Genomic DNA, 10,258 nt, shown 5'->3' on the forward strand with positions numbered 1-10,258 from the left:
CCGCGGAGGGCTATCCCCGGTTTTGTTTTGTCTAGGCCCTAGGGGGGCGCGTGAGATGTTTATTTTTTTCCAGGGGGGGGGGGCACCAGCTAAAAAAGGTTGGGAACCCCTGGTCTAGGGGGAGGGCCGAGAGTCATTAATGGATCGGAAGGGGGGGGGGATGCTCGAAATTTTCAGAGTTTAACCTATGGTAAAGGAGAAAAATGAAGTACGGCCTTGGTGTCGCGTCTTGTTCTAAAACCCAAAAAGTTCCTTATTTGAGGAACAATCCTTAGTTAAACCCCAGGCAAACTCATGAAATAATAAATAATAACGTTTATTTTGACAACTCGTGCCATCCATATGTTTAGATCCTGTCGCTCTAAAACCAAGCAACTTGTATTGCTGCTTGAAGGTCTTGTGAAGTACTTGATGTGTACCCAGTCCATCACCCATCCAAACTCACACCAAGCTCAACGGTGCTTAACTTGAGTAATCTTCCATCTGTAAAAGCAATGCTTGTGACACGTATACCTTTTGTATGAATTTTTATGTTCTGTTCAATATGTTGTGTTATCAATGAATCGAAACTTTATTTATTTATTTTTATTTCGTAGCAATGAAACAACTGCTACATAAGACTCGTGTGGTCTGTGTCGTAGCATGCTCATCCCGTAGTATGCCTCTCATCAGATGGGTGAGAAGAGACACAATACTTTTAGGGTCAACACGAGATAGTAACACCAAATAGTATCCCGTTGAAATGTTTGCAATCGAAAAACGATTTAAATTAACTTTTTCTCTGAACCTCTATTAACCTATGCATTGTATGAGGACTGGCTAGCTGCTGCTAGGTAAGTAGCTCGTCTGTGTCGTAGCATGCTCATCCCGTAGTATGCCTCTCATCAGATGGGTGAGAAGAGACACAGTACTTTTAGGGTCAACACGAGATAGTAACACCAAATAGTATCCCGTTGAAATGTTTGCAATCGAAAAACGAATTAAATTAACTTTTTCTCTGTACTTTTAGGGTCAACACGAGATAGTAACACCAAATAGTATCCCGTTGAAATGTTTGCAATCGAAATACGAATTAAATTAACTTTTTCTCTTTCCCAGGGTGGAAAACAGCGAGCTCCGACTGCAAGCCCTGTGGTCGGTTCTCTCGAAGCTGCCGTCGGCCAACTTCGACAATCTTCGCTACCTGGTGAAATTCCTCGCTCAGCTCTGTGATAACAAGGCGACCAATAAAATGAGCTCGCAGAATATCGCAATTGTATTTGTTTGTTTGTTGAGAAAAAAATGTATAGAGACACGATGACTTTTTCCTTACTCACCTCTCGCGGACCACCTGAAACCTTCTTGCGGACCACTAGTGGTCCACGGACCATAGGCTTTTTCTCTTTCCCAGGGTGGAAAACAGCGAGCTCCGACTGCAAGCCCTGTGGTCGGTTCTCTCGAAGCTGCCGTCGGCCAACTTCGACAATCTTCGCTACCTGGTGAAATTCCTCGCTCAGCTCTGTGATAACAAGGCGACCAATAAAATGAGCTCGCAGAATATCGCAATTGTAATTGGTCCGAACATTCTGTGGAGCAACGAAGAACGTCTGTTGTCGGATAATATAGGTGAGTTTCTAAAGTCAAAATCACCATTGTAATTGGTCCGAACATTCTGTGGAGCAACGAAGAACGTCTGTTGTCGGATAATATAGGTGAGTTTCTAAAGTCAAAATCACCCAACCACTGATTAGTTTAAAGTTAAACTCACCTTGTCTACCCGGCCATTAAAGGTTCACAAAAAAAATAACAAATCAAATCATGAATCTTTGTGGTAAAGCAGAGAGCTTTTTCACAAATTTGTGAGTATCACAGTATTAAAAATTACATGTCTTTCATTTACTCAATCATTATATTTATCATCGCTCGTTTCTTTTGACTGGTAATGCCGCCACTGGTCGCTACAATTGTAATTGGTCCGAACATTCTGTGGAGCAACGAAGAACGTCTGTTGTCGGATAATATAGGTGAGTTTCTAAACTCAAAATCACCCAACCACTGATTAGTTTAAAGTTAAACTCACCTTGCCTACCCGGCCATTAAAGATTCACAAAAAATATCAAATCAAATCATGAATCTTTGTGGTAAAGCAGAGAGCTTTTTCACAACTTTGTGAGTATCACAGTATTAAAAAATTACATGTCTTTCATTTACTCAATCATCATAATTATTTATCATCGCTCGTTTCTTTTGACTGGTAATGCCGCCACTGGTCGCTACTCGATTAAAGTAGCTACTAGCTACTCAATTGTCCTCACGAGGCTGAGTGCACCCCGAACTCCAAGCACAGAGCCGAAAAAAGGTTCACAAAATACATTTATGTCGGAACCAATTAATACCTTTTTCCAAGGGGAACCAATTCGTACATGAAATTTTTGAAGGGGAACCAATTCATACGTGACAAAAATGGACCTTTTTTGGGAACCAACTCACCTTTTCCCTTATGAACAACTCACTCTTGTAGCCTCCGGAGGTCCGGGGTTCGATACCCGGCCGGGATCGAAGTTTTTTCGGCTCTGCGCTTGGAGTTCGGGGTGCACTCAGTCTCGTGAGGACAAGTGCGTAGCTACTTTGATCGAGTAGCGACCAGTAACGGCACAAGTGTAAATTGATGATACGAGTAGATTGAAACTAATAGTAAAAGGAGGCACTTAGTAATGCTGTGATGCCCACAAAAGTTGTGAAAAACCTCTCTGCTCTACCATAAAGATTCATTTTTTTATTTATTTTAAGATGAGTGTTTTATTGTTATTTTGTAGCAGTATATCCAATGAAAATTGTTAAATGTTCCTTTGTTCTGTATTCTAATTCTATGTATATCCAAAGATCAGGAAGTTTGTGATTTGTGAGATTTTAGGTAGAATAGAATACTTGTTTATCCTGCTCGAATGAGACTAAAAGCAGTCTAAACAAGGTCTCGAATGAGACTAAAAGCAGTCTAAACAAGGTCTCGATTGAGACTAAAAGCAGTCTAAACAAGGTCTCGATTGAGACTAAAAGCAGTCTAAACAAGGTCTCAAATGAGACTAAAAGCAGTCTAAACAAGGTTTCGAATTAGACTAAAAGCCGTCTAAACAAGGTTTCGAATAAGACTAAAAGCAGTCTAAACAAGGTCTCGATTGAGACTAAAAGCAGTCTAAACAAGGTCTCGAATAAGACTAAAAGCAGTCTAAACAAGGTCTCGATTGAGACTAAAAGCAGTCTAAACAAGGTTTCGAATAAGACTAAAAGCAGTCTAAACAAGGTCTCGATTGAGACTAAAAGCAGTCTAAACAAGGTCTCTATTGAGACTAAAAGCAGTCTAAACAAGGTTTCGAATGAGACTGAAAGCCGTCTAAACAAGGTCTTGAATGAGACTAAAAGTTATGGGTTTAAGAACATAACATACATATTACATAAATGTTCAGAGCAGAAGAGTAGCGTAGGATAGATATGAGAAACCCAGCCGTTCCGAGAACGAACCTTATCTGTTTAGGACAGTGGTTCTTAACCTTTTAGAATTGGCGGACCACTATTGATAAACCAAAAATCTCGCGGACCACTTGAGATTATGTATGTATATGCCAATCAATTGTACATTGTACACGCTAAGTGACAATGGGTATGTATTAGAGGACCTATATCTACCTGTAGGAAAAGAGATAGAAAATGAGAAAAATTAACATTATTATTTATTTATCTGTATTTAAGGTCAGGCACTTACTGTCAGGTAGACCTGACAGATACACCTGATCAGGTCCGCCTATCAGGTCAAAAAAGAAAAAAAAAAATGAGCATAGCTTAGTTAGCTTGGATAGTAGCGCGTCTTCCTTGTAAGCGCTAGGTCGTGGGTTTGATCACCGCTCGGGGCGGATTTTATCCTAAACAGAAGTTCGTTCTCAGATGGCTGGCTTTCTCCTATCTATCCTGTCTTCCTTTTCACTTCGCTTTCGGGACGATGAGACACACCCACAGGTAGACCTGACAGGCGGACCTGATCATGTGTACCTGTCAGGTCTACCTGATAGCGAGTGGCTGACCTAATGTTTCTCTGTCTTACAACTCACTCTTGTAGCCTCCGGAGGTCCGGGGTTCGATTCCCGGCTGGGGTCAAAGTTTTTCGGCTCTGCGCTTGGAGTTCGGGGTGCACTCAGTCTCGTGAGGACAAGTGCGTAGCTACTTTGATTGAGTAGCGACCAGTAACGGCATAAGTGTAAATTGATGATACGAGTAGATGAGAGTAATAGTAAAATAAGGCACTTAGTAATGCTGTGATACCCACAAAAGTTGTGAAAACCTCTCTGCTTTACCACAAAGATTCATTTTTTTATTTATTTTAAGATGAGTGTTTTATTGTTATTTTATAGCAATGAAACAACTGCTACATTAAACGCATGTGGTCTGTGTCCACATAATTTGATTTGACCAACTCACTCTTGACTGCCTCTCTTCCCTTAGGTATTAACATGAACACAGCCAGTGCCTACTCCGTGATAGTCGACTCTCTTGTGTCCTACTGTGATTATTTCTTTCCCGGCCCTGAAGAGTTCTATGTGACCCCGACTAGTACTACTAGCGCTCCTGGTGATGTGGTGGATACAGCGCGAACTATAATGAATGGACATAGTCGTGCCAGTAGTGCAGATGCCGGGGTTATTATTACAGGTAAGACTACTAGCGCTCCCAATGATGTGGCGGATACAGCGCGAACTATAATGAATGGACTGGTCTTTTCTTTTGAATTGTTACTAATACAGATACATGTATTAATTTTTAACCCATCAAATATACGAGACCTATTTTAGACTGCTGGGGTAAAGGGACTTTTCAGTATCATTCGGGCAGGATAAAAAAGGTATAGGTATTCTATTATTCGAACTCCTTTTTCTATTCCAGATCCAAACATCGCCCGCTCCCAGTCCGGATACAGCGCGAACTATAATGAATGGACTGGTCTTTTCTTTTGAATTGTTACTAATACAGATACATGTATTAATTTTTAACCCATCAAATATACGAGACCTTTTTTAGACTGCCAGGGTAAAGGGACTTTTCAGTCTCATTCGGGCAGGATAAAAAAGGTATAGGTATTCTATTATTCGAACTCCTTTTTCTATTCCAGATCCAAACATCGCCCGCTCCCAGTCGAACGACAGCATACAGGAGCCAGGCAGTGCCGGCACGAGTGTGGGCGCAGGCAGCGGTCACAACAGTGACAGCCCTCGGCCCATCACCCGGCGGAAAAACAAGCCCGCCCCGGGGCCTCCTGTGGCCAAAACTGCGGCTGAAATCGCCCCGGCCCCTCAAAAATGTAGTGCCGGGGTCACAGCGGCCTCTCAAGATAAATTCAGTGCCGGAGGGAAGACTAGTGAAACGGGGAAAGAACCTCCCAAGAGTAACGAGGCGAAAAGAGAACCGACCAGTGGCGGAGTCGATGGAAAAAGAGACCATTCCCTCGCGACCAGCAGTGCTGGAGTCAAGCCCACCGATAAGTCTGAGCCTGGGAAAACTGCGAAAGAATCGTTTTTCTTCGGAGGAAAACCGAGTCAGCTCAGTCAAATTGGCGGAAAATCTAGTGAATCGAATAGGAAATTTAGCGATGCGAAATCTAGTGATAGGAAATTTAGCGACTCTGGGAAAACTGCGAAAGAATCGTTTTTCTTCGGAGGAAAACTGAGTCAGCTCAGTCAAATTGGCGGAAAATCTAGTGAATCGAATAGGAAATTTAGCGATGCGAAATCTAGTGATAGGAAATTTAGCGACGGGAAATCGGAACCGACCAGCCCCGTGGTGAAATTCGGGGGGACAGTTGGCGGAAGCGATGTGCAATGTGAAGGGAGTAGAGTTACCGTGGTTACGAGTGAGGGAGCAATACGGCCTGGGGTGTGTGAGAGTGTGATATCAAATGAGAGAGGGATCAATGTCTGTGAGAGAAGTTCAATCAGTGAGAAAGGGCCAAGTGAGAAAATTTCGATCAATGCAAATGAGAAAGATTTCACCAGTGATATAAGTATAGTCAATACAAACAGTGATAGAATCGGGAAAGAAAGCGATGGGAATTTTGGAAGTGAGGGAGCAATAAGGCCTGGGGTGTGTGAGAGTGTGATACCAAATGAGAGAGGGGCTTGTGAGAGAGGGATCAATGTCTGTGAGAGAAGTTCAATCAGTGAGAAAGGGCCAAGTGAGAAAATTTCAATCGATGCAAATGAGAAAGATTTCACCAGTGATATAAGTATAGTCAATACAAACAGTGATAGAATCGGGAAAGAAAGCGATGGGAACTTTGGGAACGTTCCAGGATTAGGTTTAACTTCGGATAGTGCAATACCGCCTAGGACGGGCGGAATTGGTGCTACTTCTAGGACTGAATTGTCTAGTAAGGGCGGAATTGGTTCTACTTCTGGGACTGAATTGTCTAGTACTAGTACGAGAGGAATTCCTACTGGGACAGAATTTTCTAGTACGGTCAGAATTGGTGCTCCTGCTGGGACTGATTTCAGCCCCGTGGTGAAATTCGGGGGGACAGTTGGCGGAAGCGATGTGCAATGTGAAGGGAGCAGAGTTACCGTGGTTACGAGTGAGGGAGCAATAAGGCCTGGGGTGTGTGAGAGTGTGATACCAAATGAAAGAGGGATCAATGTCTGTGAGAGAAGTTCAATCAGTGAGAAAGGGCCATGTGAGAAAATTTCAATCAATGCAAATGATTTCACCAGTGATATAAGTATAGTCAATACAAACAGTGATAGAATGGGGAAAGAAAGCGATGGGAATTTTGGGAAAGTTCCAGGATTAGGTTTAACTTCGGATAGTGCAATACCGCCTAGGACGGGCGGAATTGGTGCTACTTCTGGGACTGAATTGTCTAGTAAGGGCGGAATCGGTGCTTCTACTGGGACAGAATTGTCTAGTACTAGTACGAGAGGAATTCCTACTGGGACAGAATTTTCTAGTACGGTCAGAATTGGTGCTCCTGCTGGGACTGATTAGTTCCAGGATTAGGTTTAACTTCGGATAGTGCAATACCGCATAGGACGGGCGGAATTGGTGCTACTTCTGGGACTGAATTGTCTAGTAAGGGCGGAATTGGTGCTCCTACTGGGACTGAACTGTCTAGTACTAGTACGAGAGGAATTCCTACTGGGACAGAATTTTCTAGTACGGTCAGAATTGGTGCTCCTGCTGGGACTGATTTGCCTAGTACGGGAGGATTGGGTGCTCGTGATCATACCAAAGTGATGTCCAAATCTGTCGAGCTTGTGGGAGGACATGGACGGAATCCGTTTGATGAAAGTGAAGAAGAGGTGAGTGTTTTTTTTTTAGGTCTCCTAATCAGCTCTTTGGACAGATCGTTAATCGGTGTTTGCAATATTTGAGCGATTGTATAGGCTTAAACAAAGTAGAGCATAGAGCGTCAAGCAGAAACAGGGAAGCGACGGCTTCAAACCACATAGAGTTCAGAACAAAAAGCTCTAAAGAAACTAAAGATGTTGTAAATTATTTTGACTTTTTTTTTTATTTAATAGTATTTGAACCCAGAAAAAATTGTCCTTACGAGACTTAGTTTGTTCTCACCAGGTAATTGAGTTTTTCTCCGCTGAACACTGGTCAGAGAAGTTTATGCCACAAGAATATTTTTTGCGAATTTTTCTTTAAATTGCTCCGGTTTTCTTCCTCCAGGACACTCTGGCTACGGAGATGTACTACATTATCGCCCATTATTCTGACTTTTTTTTTATTTAATAGTATTTGAACCCAGAAAAAATTGTCCTTACGAGACTTAGATTGTTCTCACCAGGTAATTGAGTTTTTCTCCGCTGAACACTGGTCAGAGAAATGTATGCCACAGGAATATTTTTTGCGAATTTTTCTTTAAATTGCTCCGGTTTTCTTCCTCCAGGACACTCTGGCTACGGAGATGTACTACATTATCGCCCGGGAGTGTGAAATCGCCCAAGTGATTGTCGACTATGTTCACATGCAAAAGAAACAGCACGAGGAGGCTCTGTTGCACCTAAACGAAACACTTCCTCAGTTGAACAGTCTGATTTTGGTGAATCCAATGAAACCGATGTTCTGTCAACCGCTGGAGGAACACTTGGCGCTGATTGGTTGCAAGATAGCGTTCCCTATTGAGCTATGTACGCGTGCCTTGTGTCAGGTGAGACGGCTTGGTAATTTCGTTCAGGACAGCTACACAACCATCACGTTATGTCACGCGTCACGTGACGTGATAGTATTGTGGATGTCCTGAACAAAATTACCTACAATATTATGGGAAAACTTGAACGAAATTACCTGCAATATTATGGGAAACTACATCTTTCTGACTTCACGTGACGTGATAGTAGTGTGGTCCTACCTTTAGACCTGCGTTCATATGCAAAAGAAACAGCACGAGGAGGCTCTGTTGCATTTAAACGAAACACTTCCTCAGTTGAACAGTCTGATTTTGGTGAATCCAATGAAACCGATGTTCTGTCAACCGTTGGAGGAACACTTGGCTCTGATTGGATGCAAGATAGCGTTCCCTATTGAGCTATGTACGCGTGCCTTGTGTCAGGTGAGACTGCTTGGTAATTTCGTTCAGGACAGCTACACAACCATCACGTTACGTCACGCGTCACGTGACGTGATAGTATTGTGGATGTCCTGAACGAAATTACCTGCAATATTATGGGAAAACCTGCAATATTATGGGAAAATCTGCAATATTATGGGAAACTACATCTTTCTGACTTCACGTGATGTGATAGTAGTGTGGTCCTACCTTTAGACCTGTTATAGTTTACAGTTCTCCCTATCCATGAAAATCTCTAAAAAAAAGTAAATCCAGACTGATTCCTTTCTGACCTTATGTTCTTTTAGTAGTTTCAGCCTTTATAAAATTGTATTCCTCCAGACTGATTAATTTCTGACCTTATGTTCTTTTAGTAGAATTTCTTTGAACTACATCTTTCTGACTTCACGTGACGTGATAGTAGTGTGGTCCTACATTTAGACCTCCGTTGTTATAGTTTACAGTTCTCCCTATCAATGAAAACCTAAAAAAAAAGACCTAATCCAGACTAATTCCTTTATCACCATAATATGTTCTTTTAGTAGTTTCAGCCTTTATAAAATTGTATTCCTCCAGACTGATTAATTTCTGACCTTATGTTCTTTTAGTAGAATTTCGGCCTATATAAAATTGCCTTTATTCCCTTTTGTTTTCTCAGATCGGAATGGACGAGGAAGGTTTGTTTCGCGTGACAGGCGGGGCCTCCAAGGTGAAACGTCTCAAGACCTGCCTGGACGCTAGTAACAGCATGAACATGAAAAGCTTTTTTTTTTAAAAGGTTTGACAGGGAACTGTAACTGCAATGGTCTTATTGTCCCGAAAGCAAAAAGAGAAGGACGACAGGATAGAAGAGCTATATAAAATTGCCTTAATTCCCTTTTGTGTTCTCAGATCGGAATGGACGAGGAAGGTTTGTTTCGCGTGACAGGCGGGGCCTCCAAGGTGAAACGTCTCAAGACCTGCCTGGACGCTCATTGCATTAAGTTTGAAGACGCTCTGGAGTACGATGCCCATGTGTTAGCTGGCGTGCTTAAGTTATACTTGAGAGAGTTACCTGAACCTCTATTAACCTATGCATTGTATGAGGACTGGCTAGCTGCTGCTAGGTAAGTAGCTCATTGTATTAAGTTATACTCGAGAGAGTTACCTGAACCTCTATTAACCTATGCATTGTATGAGGACTGGCTAGCTGCTGCTAGGTAAGTAGCTCATTGGTGTCGTAGCGAGGAAAACACCTATTTTTCCCTAAAGGGCCGTTCCCCACTTGTCGCGAGTTTCATCCGATTTTTTTCCCCCAATGTCCTGTAGACAGTGTAGTTTAAATGAGTGTTTCCTTAAACTACACGATTTTTTTTTTTTTTTCATTATTTGTTTCAATGAGAGTGTTCCCACTCCCACTACACACGACACGATTTTTTTCCGAACGACAAGTGGGAACAGGCCTTAAACGTACAATATGTCCTGGTGCAGTTGGTACCCATTACACAGGATGTTCTGGGTTCGATTCCCGGCAGTGGGTTAATAAAAAGTCCCGTGTATTAGCCTTTCTCATTTGTTTAGCATTTATACGATAATTCGTAGAGTAAGTAACACTTACACGTACATTTATAATTAGATTTGTGTCAGATATTATTTTATCTTTATTTTTTTGTATTGAAAATTTATTTATTTTGTAATGAGAGAAAA

At 42.0% G+C, this 10,258-nt stretch overlaps 1 protein-coding gene across 1 annotated transcript in view; it reads left to right on the plus strand.

The window, feature by feature from the left end:
* The window catches only part of LOC103511419 (rho GTPase-activating protein 92B), an 11,250-nt gene extending 1,484 nt beyond the window's left edge, over positions 1-9,766 (plus strand). The window contains exons 3-12 of the mRNA XM_026825187.1: positions 814-833; positions 1,099-1,239; positions 1,391-1,605; positions 4,474-4,680; positions 5,138-5,514; positions 5,647-6,074; positions 7,001-7,322; positions 7,913-8,173; positions 8,381-8,575; positions 9,464-9,766. Of these exons, the coding sequence (XP_026680988.1) occupies positions 814-833; positions 1,099-1,239; positions 1,391-1,605; positions 4,474-4,680; positions 5,138-5,514; positions 5,647-6,074; positions 7,001-7,322; positions 7,913-8,173; positions 8,381-8,575; positions 9,464-9,682 (2,385 nt within the window). The 3' untranslated portion in view covers positions 9,683-9,766. The remainder of the gene's footprint in view (positions 1-813; positions 834-1,098; positions 1,240-1,390; positions 1,606-4,473; positions 4,681-5,137; positions 5,515-5,646; positions 6,075-7,000; positions 7,323-7,912; positions 8,174-8,380; positions 8,576-9,463) is intronic.
* Positions 9,767-10,258: the final 492 nt, after the last annotated feature.

Source organism: Diaphorina citri, unplaced genomic scaffold (genome assembly GCF_000475195.1).
Source record: "Diaphorina citri unplaced genomic scaffold, Diaci psyllid genome assembly version 1.1 scaffold713, whole genome shotgun sequence".
Lineage (NCBI taxonomy): Eukaryota > Metazoa > Arthropoda > Insecta > Hemiptera > Psyllidae > Diaphorina > Diaphorina citri.